Source organism: Halichoeres trimaculatus, unplaced genomic scaffold, assembly GCF_033239565.1.
Source record: "Halichoeres trimaculatus isolate MK-OKI-2021-1 unplaced genomic scaffold, fHalTri1.1 fHalTri1_scaffold_2, whole genome shotgun sequence".
Lineage (NCBI taxonomy): Eukaryota > Metazoa > Chordata > Actinopteri > Labriformes > Labridae > Halichoeres > Halichoeres trimaculatus.
In genome coordinates this window covers 39946975-39965885 of record NW_027437180.1, presented here as the reverse complement: position 1 = coordinate 39965885, position 18911 = coordinate 39946975, and the positions used below count along the sequence as shown (strand labels likewise).

Below are 18911 nucleotides of genomic sequence, written 5' to 3'. Positions count from 1 at the left end.
TGTCCAGATGCTGTTTAGCAAACTTTACACCAGCTTCAACATGCCTTTTCTTGAGGAATGGAGTCTTGCGGGCTGAGCGTCCATAGAGGCCATGGCGGTGGAGTGCATTGCCTATTGTTTTCTCTGTAACAATTGTACCTGCTGCCTCCAAGTCTTTCTGGAGCACTTTCAGGGTGGTCCTTGGCTGGTTGAGTCCTCTTCTGACTATCTTTCTGACTCCCTGGTCAGAAATCTTCAAGGAGCTCCTGTGCGTGGCCTGTTGATGGTAAGGTGGTGCTTCTTCCACTTGTGAATAATGGCCCCAACGGTGCTGACTGGAATATTCAGGTGCTTTGATATAAGTCTGTAACCAGTTCCATTCTGATGCTGAGCAACAATCAGGTTGTGAATGTCTTCAGAGAGCTCTTTGCCTTTACCCATCATGAGGTGTGTGCTATTTAACTGCTTGGTGAAAAAAACACCTTTTTTATAGGACCATCAATTTGCTCTAGCCCAGCTGATGTTGGTTTGCACTAATTGGAAGTTCAAGTAATAATTACTGACAGATTTCAGGTGGTATGGTGCATTTCCTGTCCAAAGTATTCAGCCTTTCCATGGTGTGTTCAATACTTTTTTCCTGTGTTATCGTACTTAATTCACCATAATCATTATTTATGGACCTGAACGTTGTGATTTCTTTTCATGTGTGGATTATTTGAGTTAATACCAATGTCTGGGAGAAACTTTGTTTGAATTGCAGCTTTGGAAATAAATGTGATGAGAAAAAAGTTGACACGTTCAAAACTTATTTTCTCCACTGTATGTAGCATCAGTCAAAAATGCATAATGAAAAAAACAAACTAAGAAAAAGTGCAACTTTTGGTCCAGAAAATAAGGTAAACTGCCAAAAAGCACTTTGTGTCTCCAGTTCACAGGGTCACTCTTTAAACTGGAACACCAGGAGCTGACAGAGACGCTTTCACACCATCAGTTGGGAGTTGAATCAAGACCTGACTCTCAAAGCGCAGAATGCAATGTTTGTGTCTATAAACAGGTCAGCAAAGTATCTACATGATGTGAAGTTTCCCTGACTCTAGAGAAGAAAGTTGAAGGTGTGAGTATACTGACCACTTGACGATGGGCCTTGGGTTTCCCTGCACGGTGCAGAACAGTTTGACCGGGGTCTTCTCCCACACGGTGTGGGGCCGCAGGGCCACCAGGAAGTCCGGCATCTTGGGGATATCGTCCAAAAAGTCTGGTCTCTTAGCCATCATGCTCTTCACCTGCAGACACAGAAGATTATCTTAGACAAATCTTTGGTAAAAATAAGCTAAGGTTGTGGATTAAAATCAGATTTTGACTCTTCTGACTGAGCCTTTAAGGGATATTTCTAAACTTTTTAACGCTTTGATGAACATAGGAGAGGACATGATGGGACGGTGTCCTCACCTCTCTCTGGATATTCAGGCTGTCCACTGTGGCCTTGGTCGACACCCTCATCCTTTTCAGCTCCTCCTGAATAATGGTCAGTCCTTTCTCAACATTTCCGCTCACGCGCTGGTACTCCTCGGTCCCCTCAGCACTCCTACAACACACAAGCTTCAAACTTTAATCCAGGACTTATACTGACCCTTTCACAATCATTCGGGTAAAAAGTTTAGAGAGGCTGTGGTTTGACCAGAATCTAAGGAAGTGATATGAGAAAGGATATATGATATATATGTATATATGATATGTTACCAAATGATACAGTACAATACTGTACCATAAAATACAATACAGTGAAACAGGAAGCAATATGATTCAATCCCTTTTGTTACGTTATGGTTCATTAAATAAAATTTCACATATTTTTCTGTATTTTCAAGTCATGAATTGTGACATTAATAAAAACTTCCCTAACAAACTAAAAACTTTAATCAAGTAGAGGTAGATTTGTCTCATCCTCACAGCTAACACTGTAGCGCTGGTTTTTGTGCACCTAACCCAGGGGTCTTCAACCTGTGGCTCTGGAGCCTCACGTGGCCTTTGTAGCTCTAAAAAATATTATTAAAATAAACATTTTTAAAATCTTTCTTAAAAAGGGTATCAATGATAACGACACAGACACTGTGTAAAATTGTAATTTAATATTTAGGACTAAATATGCATTACCTCATGAAATAAAGCTTTTAATTTTGGGGGATTTGGGGATTATTTTTTTTTTTTTCAATTTTTTGTTTTTACATTTTTGCAAATCAGGAAAAGGAATTACATTTTTTTCAGATCAAGCAAATTTCAAAATTTTATTTTAATCCCTTTTTTGCAATTTTTTTTAGAAATTTTTACAATATTTTGGTTATTAAGCAAATTTTGAAATTGCATTATTTAGGGTTTTTGTTGCAAATTTATGATATTTCAGCAATTAAAAAAATATCTTTTTTTGCACATTATTAATTTTCATTTTTTTATTTTGCAATTTTTTTGATATTTCAGTTTTTTTACATTTCCAAATTACTGAAATTTTATATATTTTGCAAATTTATAAAATTTATGAAATTACAAATTTCTCTTTTTTTTTAAAAATAGCAAATTTATTTTAAATAAAAAACAGAGAAATCATAAGTACAACTTTATCTAGTTATATCTATTTATTTATTTATTTATTTATTTATTTATTTTATTGGTCTTTTTGTGCCTTTTAATTATATTTTGTGCTTTAAATTGTTTTAAATTTTTTATTTATATTTGTTGTTTGTTTATGTTAGCTGCTATGTATTTAATTTAATTAATTAATTTATTTTTTCTGTACGGCAGTTCAGTCAACAGGGTCTGTTTTTAAAGTGCTAACCACATAAAGTCAGATTGGGTTGGATAATTTAAAAAAGGATGAAATTTTCTTCCAGTGATTTCACAAGTACAAAAAAGCTGATGTTCCTAAAATTGCATTGTGTGTTTCTTTTTTTATTTTAATGTTTTAACTGCTCATAAACTGTTTCCATCAGCCAAACATCATCAATCTATAGAAGAACAAAGCGCGTCACTGAAGCGAGCTCTGTGTAACTCTGTGAACAACTGTTCAGAGTGATCAATAAGGAATAAAGGATTGGTAACGCGGAAGAAATGTGCCATCCTCAGTGAGCTCAGTATTACCTTACACTGAAAATAGAAATAGCCTGACACATGACGGCAGCCAATGGGAGCTCACCTCTGCCGGAACGCCGGTATGGTGTACGCTGGTTCCGCCATAGCCTCTGTGGCCTGGGCCTGCACCTGGCTCACCGACTTAGAGCTTGATTTCCTGCTGGGAGGAGGTCCATCGTTATTAACAGGTATTATAAAAAGAAATCAGAACTGGGGGGGGGTTAGTTTGGCAGAAGCAACGGCTGCGTTAACGTCCCTCAAGATCCAGGAGTCATGTTGAGCTTGGGGGAGTTTTAATGAGTGAGACCTTCATGTAAATACTTCAAGGTCCTTAAAACTGATAACGAATCCAGACCCAGTGGAGTCAATTAATTTGCTAAACCGATTTCCACAGTCTGTTTTATGTGGGTCCCAGTTTCACTGTAAATAAAAGCTACACCAGAGCTTCATTCAGGCCTGCTTCAGCTGCATGAATGCCACAAAAACAGGGTTTTCTTTTCATTTAGTGACTTTCAAATGAAGAACTTTCAACGTGAAATGCGGTCGGTCAAATGGAGTGACAAATCTGACCCTTCAGCTGCCGAGGAGCATTTTTCTCGTGGAGAAAATCTGACTTTTGCTCCATGTGTAGCGTCACGACAAAGTCCAAAACAAGTTACCAAACATGTATAACTTTGTTTTTAAGTAATTCTGCCACTTCTTGCTTCATTATATCCCTTTACGGTTTCTCGAGGTTTTCTCGTCTCTTTTTCGTCATCTTTGTATTTGGAGTAGATCATTGCTTTGTATGGTTCATTTGTTGGTCATGGACACCAAACTTTTTGTGTCTTCAGTGATATTTTTACTATTTTTTCTCCTGTGTTTGTCTGGAGATCCTACATGTAACCATGGCTGCATTGTTTACATGTGAAATCAGCTGTTAGCAGCCTGTAGCATGTCAATGCTAACTGGTGCTAGGCCAGATGTTTCCCTACAAGGTGAGGATGACGTGCTGGTTCTCAGGTGTGAGCTAAGAAGTGACGACATGGACCTGTCCTTCCGTTCATTGTTATTGGGAACGTAAGATCTATCTCCAATAAGATGGACGAGCTAGCTGTGCTAACCCAGCAACAGAGGGAATACCAGAAGGCAGAGTAGCATCATGCTATTCACAGACATGGCTAACAGAGCTAACTGACTGGAGGATGATAGACAAGCTGTCAGCATCTATTTTCTCATGGACCTTTTTACACTGTCTTACTTTCGTTTTTTTGATTGCTGCTGTGACTTCAATATCCTTGTACTTGTTACAATGACAATAAAGTTCTATTCTATTCTATTCTATTCTTAGATCAAGGCCTGTTGATCTGTTTCTGGTGAGTCTTAGTTTTACTGTGAACAGTAAGTTACACTGAAGCTTCACTCTGGCGTACTCCAGGTTTGATCTAATCAATATTAATGGGTCTCAAGTTTCTCAACATCAATTCTTGCATAAAGAAAGTTAAAAACAACCTTAAAGAAACTTTTTTTAAGTTTTCCCAGGAACACAGTTTTGAGGATCTCTCTCTGTTTCTCTCTGACATGTTTCTGATGAACTGTGTTTGAATCCAGAATCCAAAGACCGGGAACAACGGCTCCTGTTTTATGTTTCCAGTCACTCTTGTGGAAAACTTCACGGGAATCTTCCTCAGGACTGATATCAGTCTCTTCAGCTGGCCTCAGATGTGGGTCAGGTTCAAAGGAGCGGCATGCATCCTCTGACATAAGACACACCGGCTCTCCGCCCCGCCCCCCCCTCCCAAGCAGGACTCATAGTGGCTCAGGTTTTGGACTTGAGGCTGTTGTATGATCGGTGACGGCCTTCAACTTCTGCATCAGCGAGAGCTACTTAGCATAGCGCGATGCAGTGCTCTAGTAAAACACACGCACGGCCCCTTGAGACCTGGGAAGGAAAACCGTCCAGAAACTTTTGGCAGAAGCTGCAGAGCATCAGCAACACGGGGATATCGTGTCCAGAGGAAGCACGCCAGAGACTGAGCTGTGACCAAGGACAGAGGTTTTAAATGCTGCTGAATTTTTTCACCTGTTGATTTTCAGATGACCTCCAACCACCCTCAGCTGTGACGCTAACAGTTCACGATCTACGTTTAAGACACTTCAGCTACTTCTTCCATGCTGCTTCCTGTTTTAGAAATGAAAACCAAGCCTTGCTCTGCTTTAAATCTACGTAGCCAGCCGTGAAGCAAATGCATCATCCACCAACCGCTCTGTGACCGCAGCTTTAAGCTCCACCTGAGCCTCTACCCGGCCAAGCAGACCAGCAAGCGCAGGAGAGCGCCACCATCGTACCTTTGAGTCTGCTGCTTGACAACACTCTGAGTGTGATGGTACGCATAATCAGTTTTGACCTGGCTCGTATGCTTCCTCTTATACCAAGGTTTGACTTTGGAAGCCATGACGGGAACGCTTCAAGGAGACCTGGCCGACAGCACCAGGAGGAGGAGGAGGAGGAGGAGACCAAACATGTGTTAGTCATGAAAACAATGTTAATACAATTCTGACCATGAACATGTGCTGCCGTCTAAATATAATGTTTTCAGAGTCAACAGCTACTGAGGCAGTGATTGCAACAGAGGGGACGGAGAACTTTTATCATGTCTGCGGTTTTTAAACTTAGACTTCAGGTCCAAGATGTTTAGTCCAATAAGCAACTTTTAAAAGTGCCCGTGTGTATTCACAGCTCCAGCTGCTGTGGTGCATTTTAACAGTGTAAATTTGAATCTTATCTTAAGTTCAAAACATTTCTCCACAGACACTTTAATCAGTATTTGAAGTTCATTCATTGGTCCATTACACTTCCCTTGGTTAGCGCCTGTTCATCTGTTTCTGGTGAGTCTCAGTTTCACTGTAAACAGTAAGTTACACTGAAGCTTCACTCTGGTGTTCTTCAGTAATATGAAACAGAAAAAGAAACAGATTTTCTTGTGTTTGATTGCAGATAAAGGTTAAAATAAGAGGTATTTAGGTCAGGTGTCATTGGCCTTGAGTAAACACAACTTAGTAACAACTTTAGGAGCTTTATTAAAATTCTGCTTTTTGCATGTTTATGTCTTGTAAAGATTTGATTTTTCAAATAAACTCTTGTAAAAGTCAAGTATTCCTACTCTATCTCATTAGCATTAGCAGCTATCATCTGTCATTGTCTAGCGATATTACGCGATACCTGCCATTTTTTCTACGGTGTCGCAAACAAAAAAAAAAAATTAAAATTCTTTAAAAAAAATGGAATTGGAAAAATTTCTTATTTTAGGATAAATTTTCTCATTGGATTTAATATGAGCTTAAATTATCTGAGAGGTCTGAAAAAATACATATATGTATATACATACATATAAAAAAATATATATATATATATTTTGTATATGTATATATATATATATATATATATATATATATATATATATATATATATATATATATATATATATATATATATACATATACAAAATATGTATACATATATATATATATATATATATATATATATATATATATATATATATATATATATATATATATATATATATATATAATCTTATGTTTCATTCATATATATTTTTTTTATTGTTGTAACTGAAATCTTTACACATTTATTTCAAACCCCCTGTGCAACTTTTTTTTTACTCTTCAGAAGTGATTCAGACATCATTTTTGTATTAAAAACATCTTGAAACTGAAAATTTTCTTGGTCTAATAAAAAGACAAAGGTTTCACTTTATGGAATAAACTGACTCACTTTGTATCTTCAAACATACATCAAAACCAGTTTATTTAACAACAAATGAAATGGTATGAAAGATATTCTTTACTTTGCAACTAAAAATAAATAAATGAATAAATAAAAACATAAATCAAAAAATAATTACGATAAAAAACAAAAAAACGTATAATAAAATACAATAATAATAATAGTAATAATAATAATAATAAAAACTATGATATAAATTATTACATACTTTTTATATTGTTATAAATATAATGTATATCATATATTGAAATAATTATTTATAATAATAATAATATTAATAATAATAATAATAATAATAATAATAATAATAATAATAATAATAATAATAATAATAATGTTATTATTATTATATTTTATTATAAAACATTTTTTTGTTTTTTCCTGTTTTTCTGTTGTTTAAAGGATATTTGCACTTGTGTTTGTGGATCATTTTGCTTGTTTTATTTTTTCTTTTTCTTTTTCTTGAATAGAATTAATAGAATTAAAAAGGCATGCTGGCTGACAATACTTCTGTTTTTTTCTCATCATGGTTTGTTTTTTTCATCACCCTCTCAGAGAAGGGGCAGATACACTCAGACCTTTTCTTCCCTCTGAGTACAGCCGTGTCTTCTGCTTCTCCTGGGTCTCAGTTTCACTGTAAATAGTCACCCAGTGGATTCATCCTGACTGACTTCAGCGGTACGAACCTGAAAAAGAAGCTGATTTCTTTTGCCGGTTTTATAACACTGAACAGGTCTTAAGTTTGCAGAATGATGCAAATTTTTTAAGTTTAAAGCTTCATCACGTTTCCCCATGAGGAGGAAAAGAAACGACTTTAAAACGTCCGTTTGTTGAAGGGAGCTGAAGTTATCATCTCTGATGCATTCAAGGAAGTCTGGAAATCTGAACTCTGAGTGGTTTAGCTGCTTTTACGCCTCTGTTGCAATCACTTTCAGTACAATCTTTGCTGTTTTTATGACTAAATCCACATCAAACATGAAAATACTGTCGCTGAAACACATTTTAAAGACACAGATAAATATTATGAGTATGTGCTAACGCCTGTGGTTTTTAGATCTTAGAGTCCAGCTTTAAAGAGGCATTAAAGGGACAGTTCAAACATATCCAGAGCTCAGCACTTGACATGTTTCACCTTACAACCTCACACAGCTCAGCTATGAATAGCTTCCAGCACTCTGCTTATTCCACAGTCGGAGAAATGAAGGAAATAAAGTCATGAGCAGAGCCCTCAGTCTCTGTGATTAAAATCCATCAGGCAGGAAACGAGCTGACCGAATTATAAACTTCCTCCCCAGCTGTCAAAGAAAAACACTCCTCCTCTGGTTTATAACTCTGTCTAATCAATATTTCAACACAAAGCGGACTCTACCTTTCTCCTCCAGCTGGCACAAATTAAAAAAAGAGGGTCTGCAGCCTCGTAGGGCCCTGGTGTGTGAAGAGAGAAGCTCCTTTAGGGAGATTACTGCAGACTCACAGGAGGCAGATTATCCAAAGCTGGTCATTAAACTAACACTTTTCACTTCTCACACCTCCTCGTCCACTTCCTGTCCCTCTTCTCAAAGTTAACACTCCACCGAAACGACCCCGCTGAGGAAATGTAAAGAAAAGTGACTTACCCCGAGAGATTAAAACAGCGCAAAGCGGTGGCACACCAGCCTGATGCCGCTTGGGAAGCACTTGCTGATGGTAACAAAAATATTACCCTGTCACCCGAGGAATGCCGTTCCCCTTCCACCCCATGTATGGACGCACTTAAGACTATATATAGCATTTAGCCCCAAATTTCCTCCTCATTCTGCACTTTGGAGAAGAGGAGTGTGCATCTGTGTCTGCTTTTTATTGGTTTTTATAGAGGAAAGTTTTACATTAAGTGCTTTTAGATGACTTTTACACACCTCTCTAAAAGTTATCAGGGCTCGAATGCTGACGGAGGCTGGTTTTCTCCAACAATGATGCTGTTTTCTGATTCATACAACTCATTTAAGACCTCAAATTCAAGACCTACAAAAACTCACTCAGTCCAAGCACAGAAAAGTAATTTTGAGATAATTTTCTGGCAAATCCCGACCCTGACAGCCTGGTGAGACCTTTTTAGGTTTCTGGAGACAGCCTGTCCTCCTTGGCTCCACACTTGTGGGCAGCAGTCAGGCTATTTTTACCAGCCAGTCCTCAGACAGTGATACCCCCCCTCGATTCTTACTGTACAAGAGTCCTGGCAGCTATTTTTACTCACACGCGGCTATTCAGAGAAATAAAGCAACTTCAAGCTGAATAAAGTTTGTGAAGCTGAGGTGTGACGGGAAAAGCTGATCTGACCTCTTCAGGAGCAGCAGGCCTTGGGTTTATTGTCCTGCAGTTGTTCCCGTGTGGCCGACAGGTCGCCTCCTCTCACGCCTCTGCAGCTTTATTACATGTTAATGAGACAGAAACAAAGAAAAAAAAGAGTTAAAGGAGAAGTCAAACTTAAGTTTACTGAATATTCCTACAGAACAGCCTCAAAATTTAAGATTAAAAACTGTACAGCACCACCTAGTGGTAGAGCCTGAAAGTACAGCATCAGTTATCATTAAAAAGGAAAAAACACTTCATCCATCAAAACCTTAAAAAAAGACACAGCACATCCACTCTGAATAACAATTTACTGTTTTCCCATTAAAGTCTGCTTTTCAGTGTGTGAGGAATCTGGCGCCCCCTGTGGACAAAGATGTACACCGCATCTCTTTGCTCATCTTGTCCTAAACATAAAAGACCAGTTGTTCAAAGGTAAACTGATCAGATTTTGGTTGTCAGATTAAATCAGATGTTGAAAATGTGTCATTCAAAAAGGAAATAATAAAACAGGATTATCCTGATCCCAGCAGGGGGCAGGATTTCAAAGTGGATTTCAGAAAGAAAATGAAGTAAAACTTTAAAATTGGTCAAATAATAATACATTTGTATCATTCAGTGTTTCTACTTTTTTTTATTTATAACCTTAAAGTGTTACAGTGACAGAGCATATGAAATAGACAAAGGCTCACAAAGTTTTTCAGTAAAGTAAAAATAAAATAAAAATGATCTTGTTGCCTGGAAATAATCCCTAAAACAGATTTAAATAACAAAATAATATACATTTAATTTTCTGTCATTTTTCTGTAGATTAATTTCAAAGAAACAATCATCAGAGATGAACCTGTCAAAATAATTTCCAACAGTCAGTGTATTTTTTTTCTTGATTGTAAAATGTGTCAGGACGTAGGCGCCCGTGACGCGGGTATTTTGGCGTCAAAACGATAACTGATCTTTGGAGCTGACTTTCATTTAAAGTACAAGTGAAAATATTGAAGTCAAAATCTTGAATAATACAAACTCTAGCTATAACTTCATTTAAATGCCTTTAAGCGTATGACATTAAACAGCTCCCTAAGTTAAATGAAACTTTAAAACAAATGGCTCCCTAAAGTTTTCAACAGTAAATGAAGTTATTTTATCTTTCACTTATAACTTATCCTCACTGATCCTTATAGAGGAAACTTCCTGGGTGAGACACCAAACCTACAGTGTCATCCCTGACTCCACGTCCAGTCAGTCCCTCATCAAAACCAGAGGTCGGTCTGGTTCAGAAACAGGCTCAGGTGGATCAGAAACATCATCACAGAGAGGGGCATTGGGCCGGGGAAACATGCTGTTAACTATTGGAAATTCACCTTTTTTTTAAATGTAATACTTTCACAAAATATTCACAATGTGTTTTTGTTTTTTTGTTTTTTTTTTCTTATTTAATACTTTATTTATTTTATAATCTTATTCATTTATTTATTTTTTCCAGAGTTTTTAACTGGTGCTTAAAGAAACAGTGGACTGCTCCTCTAAATCCACTGCCTGTTATTTTCTGTGAAATGCTGCCCCCTAGTGGCCGCCTCTATTAGTTGGACATTATGAATGAATCAGCTCAGAGTAAACAGAGAAATAAAAGAGACAGAGTCAGAAAACAGTGAGTAAATATCTGTTACTGTCCAGGTTCCTCATTTAAGCTGAGACAGCTGCTCTCCTCAAACCCACCTGTCGATTTTATGACCTGTTTGTTCAGCTCGTTATCAGCGCTCCTTCCTTTAAACATCACAACTTCATTCTTTTATATTTACGACTTTTTTCAAGTTTACTCTCATAATTAAAAAACTTCTTCTGCTTTTATATTTACAAGTTTATTTTCCTAAATCCACAACTATTGTTGTCATAATTTGAGGACTTAAATGTCATAAGTGTAAAAATTTAAAACTCTTTTTTTTTTGCCTCAGATTTATTTCAAAAATTATTTAAAAAAAAAAAATCTAAATCTTTTTTTGTAACTTTTTTTTATTTTTATTTTTACACATTTTTACAAATTTTATTTTGTAAATTATCAAATACTTTCCTCTTAATTCTACTATTTTGGTCTTGTAAACACAAGACTTTAATCCCAAAAAGTGGTAACTTTAATCTAATGAATTCAGTGTCATGTTTTGTAAAATTGCAGCTTTTAATCTTGTTAAATTAAAGGTTTAAACTCAAACATTTACAACTTTTCCACATGAGTTTAAGGATTTAGTCTGGTAAATTCCAGGCTTACTTTTTTTTTTTTTTTTTTTTTTTTTTTAGCATTTATGACGTCACTCTAGTAATTTCAAGCTCATTTTTTATAGTTTTAAGACTTTTAATCTGGAATACGTCTTAAATTGTACAATTTTACTTATGTATTTTTTTAAACTCTGAACTTTTTCTTCCACAAATTTGTAAACTTCTTGTTCAAATCTCACTTTTTAAATTCCTTTTGTGTTGCTCTTTAATTTTTAGCCTTACAGAAACTTTATCTTGTGGCAAAGAGGTAAAGACGTTCTGCTGCTCGGCTCGACGGCTCTTTTGACTTTATTCACCCCCTGTATTTATCCCCCTTGACGTGTGTGTGTGTGTGTGTGTGTGTGTGTGTGTGGATTCCAGCCTCTCTCTGGCCCCATGCAGCACACAGCATGTTTGGAGTGGGAATAAAGGAGATTATTGGAGCATGATAATATGAGGAGCAGGAAGTTTGAGGGGCCTCACGGCTGCAGAGAAACGTTCTCCTCAGACTCTCCTCACTTCGTTTCCTCACCTCAGAGAGCGTAAACAGCTGCATACACTCCAACATGCTCACTTTGGTTCACTAGCTGTGTCTGTGTGTGTGTGTGAGACAGGTAGGAAAATTCCTCTGTTTTGTCAGCAGTGTGCTCAACAATCGATAATCTGACCTGTTGACCCCGTAGAGAATGATTGGAACTAGCCGGGATGACCTCTGACCTTTCCTGTCACACACTGTCACAACAGCACTTCAGCAAAACATCACAAAATCAAAGCCATGAGATGCTGCTTCGCTCTGCAGCCAGCACGGACAAACGTGTTATTTGTTAATAAATACAGTGATGTTACTTCATGTGGAAGGGGGCCTGACCAGCGTCTGGACCTGAGGATTTGGTTTTGACCCTGTTTTAAGCTGCCTTGTTTTGGTGAATGTCTCTTTCAGTGAAAATGAGCTTCTCTTCATCCTGTGGCTCGTTTCACAAGCTTTGTCTCAGTAGAAACTCCAGATATCCAGGTGTGTGTGTTCGTAACCATAAAAAGTACTTCAGGTAAACAGCTTTGGGACTTAACACAACAACATGAGAAGAAAACACATACATGACACCAAACAATACAACCTGGTAGGGCATGACGATATGGGACAATGCAGTACGGTATCACACGTTGTGAAATGATACATCGCAAAATAACACACTGCACTCACCTCCTGAGACCCAACAATGCATTTTTTCAACGCACTTTCAAAGCTTTATTTAAAAAACAAAACAGTCTGCAGGGATAAAACCTGCTGTGCTCTGTAGAGGACCTCCTGGGCGTTCCCTTTCTCTTTTTTTGTCCTAACTCCTAACTGTCTTTTTCCGTTGCTAGGCGCTGCCCAAGTAGCTGCCTGTTGCAGCAGCTCTCTCGTCTTTGTCCGTTTCTTGTAATTTTTTTCGTCTCTTTTTCGTCATCTTTGTATTTGGAGTGGATCATCACTTTGTATGGTTCATTGTTGGTCACGGACACCAAACTCTTTGTGTCTTCGGCGATATTTTTTTACTACTTTTCTCCTGTGTTTGTCTGGAGATCCTACATGTAACCATGGCTGCATTGTTTACATGTGAAATTAGCTGTTAGCAGCCTGTAGCATGTCAATGCTAACTAGTGTAGGGCTTGATGATTTCCCTCGAGCTGAGGAGGAGGAGGTGAGGACGACGTGCTGGTTCTCGGATGTGAGCTGGGAGGTGACGTCGTGGACCTGTCCTTCCATCCATCGTTGTTGGGAACGTGGGATCCAGCTCCGGGGGATGGACGAGCTAGCTGTGCTAACCCAGCGGCATCGTGCTGTTCACGGACGTGGCTGACGGAGCTGACATCGGACGCCGGCGCCACATTGGAGGAGCTTCACCTGCTGTGAGCAGACAGGATCCAGGAGACAGAGACTGAACAGACTGCTGGGGAGGCTCAGTCCTGGACCCTGTGGAGGTGGAGACTGGCTGGGCTGGAGAGTGGTGGACGAGTGGTGGACGGGATGTCGTCATCTAATTTCTTATGGACTTTTTTTTGCACTTTCTATACTCTTTCTTACTTTTGTTTTCTTAAATGCTGCGGTGAATCCTGAATTTCCCCTCGGGGATAAATAAAGTATTTTCTATTCTATTCTAACTCCTTTGTTTTATGACTCTTATGTGTTTCAATCTGTTATGTTAATTCATTTATTTGATTTATTGGTGTTCTTATTTGTTTTTACTGTGCAGCACTTTGGTAAACTTTATTGTTTTTAAAATGTGCTGTATAAAGTGGATTGGATTGGATTGGATTCCAGTGATATCTGATTGGTAAGAGTTTATCCAATGAAACACAAGATCTGTGTTTCCCGACCGCTGTGTTTTATAAGTGTAAGAAAAGAAAGTTATCAGATTCAAACAAATGATTTTAAAGGTAAATATCAGATGTTTCTTAAATCAAATGTGTTTCAGCTGGATTTTGAGAAGTTTTCATGTCAAATTTTGTCCTTTTTTTTTTCAAATTCATTTTTACTGTTTTTCTTTTTTTTTGACAAAACTAAGAAAGATCAACAAAAACTATCAAAAGAATACACAGACACAGAAATACATATGTATTTATGCACTGAACCCCAATATATCCCACATTTTAAAATAAAGTCCCAGACAAAAAGGAAGAAAAATAAATAACGACAGTACAGAGAAAAGAAGACTCCAGAGCCGCAGGTTGCAGACCCCTGAGCTAGAATAGAATAGAATAGAAAATACTTTATTTATCCCCGAGGGGAAATTCAGGAGTCACCGCAGCATTTAAGAAAACAAAAGTAAGAAAGAGTATAGAAAGTGCAAAAAAAGTCCATAAGAAATTAGATGACGACATCCCGTCCACCACTCGTCCACCACTCTCCAGCCCAGCCAGTCTCCACCTCCACAGGGTCCAGGACTGAGCTTCTTCAGCAGTCTGTTCAGTCTCTGTCTCCTGGATCCTGTCTGCTCACAGCAGGTGAAGCTCCTCCAATGTGGGGCCGGCGTCCGATGTCAGCTCCGTCAGCCACGTCCGTGAACAGCACGATGCCGCTGGGTTAGCACAGCTAGCTCATCCATCCCTCGGAGCGAGATCCCACGTTCCCAACAACGATGGATGGAAGGACAGGTCCACGTCGTCACCTCCCAGCTCACATCCGAGAACCAGCACATCGTCCTCACCTCCTCCTCCTCAGCTCGAGGGAAATCATCAAGCCCTACACTAGTTAGCATTGACATGCTACAGGCTGCTAACAGCTAATTTCACATGTAAACAATGCAGCCATGGTTACATGTAGGATCTCCAGACAAACACAGGAGAAAAGTAGTAAAAAATATTGCTGAAGCCACAAAAAGTTTGGTGTCCGTGACCAACAATGAACCATACAAAGTGATGATCCACTCCAAATGCAAAGATGACGAAAAAGAGACGAAAAAATTACAAGAAAAGGACAAAGACGAGAGAGCTGCTGCAACAGGCAGCTACTTGGGTAGCGCCTAGCAACGGAAAAAATAAAATAAAATAAAATAAAAAAGACGCAACTACTTCAAATTAACCATGTAGAAAACTGCTCACAGAGAGGAATCAAAATTAACTTCAGTCTCAAATCCTCAAGTTTAAAAAGTTTGGATCAGTTTGTTTAAAAAACTTAATCTGCAAGTTAAACATGAGCGTTACTCAGTGGAGTGGGGTTCAGGAGGTTTGTGTGTCAGCAGGATGTCAGTGGGAGCACAGCTTGTGTGAAGGTTGCTGCAGAAGGTCACCCTGAGCAGCCATGACACCAAACAGGAAACTCTGCCTGAGAGGAGAGCGGCTCAGCGCCCAGCCCTCCTCCTCCTCCTCCTCCTCTCCTCTCTTTGGCTCGATCAGGGCACAGAGGGGGGAGACGCTTCCCATTCATGCACTCTCTAACTCCTGGTTGAAGATGGGACAGAGGAGGAGGAATGGGGGCAGGTTAGCGGGGGATAAAAGAGGGAAGTCCTAAATCTTGGCCGCTCACATGTGGGGACAAAAGAGGCACGTCAGAGGCTCGGCACGTCACCGAGTCAGCAGACGCGGGTGGTTTTACGCTGCGTGGTGACGCAACGAGCTGCAGGGGGAGACGAGAGGGGAGGGATGGTCCATTCCTGAGTAAAGCAATGCTGAGGTTTGTTGCATCAGGCTTCATCAGCGATTCAGAGAGCGTGACGGCACGTTTCCAGTCGTGTCTCAGAGGTTTGGATCTCTACGCCTCCAGAGCTCGCACAGAGCATCATGAAATTATTTAAAATTCAGATCGCGCTGAAAAGTGACTTCTTGAAATAAAATACCCTCATACTAAACCAAAACATCTCTGTCAGAGGGAAACTTGCTTGTTTTGTTCACTACTAAGGCCTTTTTGCAGATGTTTATCTTTTTAATGCTTGACTGCAAAATTCAGAGTGTTGTGGAAGATTTTTCACAAAACTTTTGGAGTTTCAAAACATTTTCTTTGACTAGGAACTTGATGATTTTCCTCATCTCATACTAAAAACCTTTTCCCCTTAGAATTCTCACATTTAGGATTTTGTTGTTTGGCTAACTTTTTCATTTTTGGCAGGTTTTGCAGGTGTGCATCATCCAGTAAATACTGTCTGAAAAACCAACACTGCCAAACCCCTGGAGATGTGACAATGCAGGAAAAAAAAGTGCAACATAAACCTGCAAAAGTGCAGAAAAACTTCATAAGTCACAACAAAAATCCAAACTTTTTGCTCTGATATCTTTGGTTAATGCCACATTTTTAATATAATAAAGTAAGAAGCAAAGAGAAAAAAGGAAATAAATCTGACTTCAAGAAGATTTCAAGTTTCTTTGGGACAAACTATCTCCTGACAAAGTCTGCTAAAGCTCATTTCAGCCTGGGCTGCTCTCGTCCATCTCAGCTGGGGGTCAGCTTAGGCCTTGTACACACTCAGCTGGGTATTTCCAAAAATGAACATCACCTCTTAATTTTTTATAAAAATACTTTCGTCCACATGCAGCGGGCAAATCTGCTGCCCCCATCATTCAGCTGTAACGCTAAACAAATGAAAACTCTGTTTCCTGATGTCCACACAAAATGACGGTGGATGTCAGACGTAAACACATAATAAATATACGCAGTTTCCCAGATACCAAGGTATGTGTGGACATGGACTTGTGGACAGAGGGAGGGGGAACCTAAAACACTGAGACTGCTCCACCAATCAGAAGCAACGCTTACAGGCCCCGCCTCCCACAGTTCCTTCACATCTAGAAAAAGCAGGAACTTTTCAGGGAGGAGATTACCAATTTAGGAACTAAACTTAGACCACAGTTCTTGCTTTTTTAATGCACAAAGTTCCTCTAAAGGTTTAAAAAGAAAGCGTTCCTTTTAAGGTTCCTCATTTCTGCTGTTAAAATACACAGTTCCTAAGAGGGTTCCTAGTTCCTGCTGTTTAAAAAGGAGTTTCTCAACAGAATCCTAGTTCCTGCTGTTTAAATACACAGAGTCCCTCAAAAAGTTCCTAGTTCCTTCTGTTTAAATGTGCAGAGTTCCTCAAAGGATCCTAGTTCCTGTCGTTTAAATTAGAGTTCCTCAAAAGGTTCCTGGTTCCTGCTGTTAAAATACACAAGTTCTAAGAAAGGAACCTAGTTCCTGCTGTTTAAATAAGAGTTTCTCAACAGAATCGCAGTTCCTGCTGTTTAAATACACAGAGTCCCTCAAAAAGTTCCTAGTTCCTGCTGTTTAAATGCGCAGAGTTCCTCAAAAAGTTCCTAGTTCCTGCTGTTTAAATGCGCAGAGTTTCTCAAAGAGTTCCTTGTTCCTGCTGTTTTAATACACAGAGAAGGTTGCTAGTTCCTACTGTTTAATTACACAAGTTCCTTGAAAGGATCCTAGTTTCTGCTGTTTAAATTAGAGTTTCTCAAAGGGTTCCTGGTTCCTGCTGTTAAAATAAGAGCACTCTAAAAGGATCCTAGTTCCTGCTGTTTAAATGCGCAGAGTTCCTCAAAGAGTTTCTCGTTCCTGCTGTTTAAATACACAGAGTCCCTCAAAAAGTTCCTGGTTCCTTCTGTTTAAATGTGCAGAGTTCCTCAAAGGATCCTAGTTCCTGTCATTTGAATTAGAGTTCCTCAAAAGGTTCCTGGTTCCTGCTGTTAAAATACACAAGTTCTAAGAAAGGAACCTAGTTCCTGCTGTTTAAATAAGAGTTTCTCAACAGAATCGCAGTTCCTGCTGTTTAAATACACAGAGTCCCTCAAAAAGTTCCTAGTTCCTGCTGTTTAAATGCGCAGAGTTTCTCAAAGAGTTCCTTGTTCCTGCTGTTTTAATACACAGAGAAGGTTGCTAGTTCCTACTGTTTAATTACACAAGTTCCTTGAAAGGATCCTAGTTTCTGCTGTTTAAATTAGAGTTTCTCAAAAGGTTCCTGGTTCCTGCTGTCAAAATACACAAGTTCCCAGAAAGGATCCTTGTTCCTGCTGTTTAAATACACAGAGATCCTAAAAAGGTTGCTAGTTCCTTCTGTTCAATTACACAAGTTCCTAAAAAGGGTTCCTAGTTCCTGCTGTTTAAAACCGCAGAGTTCCTCAAAAGGTTCCTGGTTTCTGAGGAAAGTTCTTGCAGTTGAAAAGTGTCTATACAACAAATTATTTTTGGTGTTTTGGTGCAGTAAGAATGAACGCAAAAGCAGAACAGCAAGGTCAAGTTAGTGTAAATGATGCTACTCTGCACAGAATATGAACGGTGTTAGGGACGAACAGTGTGAAATAAAGGCAGCTAAGACTTAAGCCTGTAAAATAATGAGACCTTAAAGCTCTTGGTTGATAATATTTATCATTTTCTGAAGGTCAAGTCCTCATCTCCTCCCTCCAGCATCAGTTCTGTGGATGTTGGTGTTAAAAACAGAGACACACCAGCATGCAGGCTGTGCTGGGCGACTTGGTGGTGTCTTGTTGGTGTGAATGTGACACCAGTTGCTGAGGGTGTGGAGAGTGCTGCAGGAGATAAGACACCGTCAGTCACAGTCAGTTTGTTTCAGCTGTAGTGTGTGTGAGTGTGTGTGAGTGTGCAGGGCGATGGTTGGATGCTGCAGCCCGTGTCCGATGCCCTTTCCCCCGTAGCTGATGGTGATTATGATGCAGCAGGAAGGAGGATGATGACATCATTGTGCGGTGGCCCTGCCCCTCTGCACGTATACCTCTGGGTGCTGTGGCAACGTGCTGGACGTGCCGGCCGGCTCAGGGAAGTGTGTGTGAGAGTGTGTGTGTGCTGCTGGGAGGAGAGCGGCGGGTTATCATGCAGATGCAGCTCCCTCTCACTCCCCCTCTCCCCTGCTGCTGTAGGAGAAGCCCCCTCCTCTCCTCTTCTCCTCGTCTCCTCAGCCCTCCCCTCCTTCCTCTCCTTCACGTCCCCAGCTCGGCCAATCAGAGCCCAGAGTGGGGGCTGGGCGAAGCAGGA

The 18911-nt window shown here is 39.3% G+C and overlaps 1 protein-coding gene across 5 annotated transcripts in view; it reads right to left on the bottom strand.

The window, feature by feature from the left end:
• myom2a (myomesin 2a) overlaps positions 1 to 18911 on the bottom strand; it is a 90942-nt gene that overhangs the window by 31169 nt on the left and 40862 nt on the right. For 2 of the 5 annotated variants that reach the window (XM_074698494.1, XM_074698504.1), the window contains exons 6-8: positions 3167 to 3262; positions 1429 to 1564; positions 1108 to 1262 (exon numbers count right to left, since the gene is read on the bottom strand). In XM_074698494.1, coding sequence (XP_074554595.1) covers positions 1108 to 1262; positions 1429 to 1564; positions 3167 to 3262 — 387 coding nt within the window. Of the gene's footprint in view, positions 1 to 1107; positions 1263 to 1428; positions 1565 to 3166; positions 3263 to 5430; positions 5549 to 9205; positions 9292 to 18911 lie in introns of those variants that run through there. The other 3 variants (XM_074698521.1, XM_074698512.1, XM_074698530.1) reach the window with 3 other exon arrangements.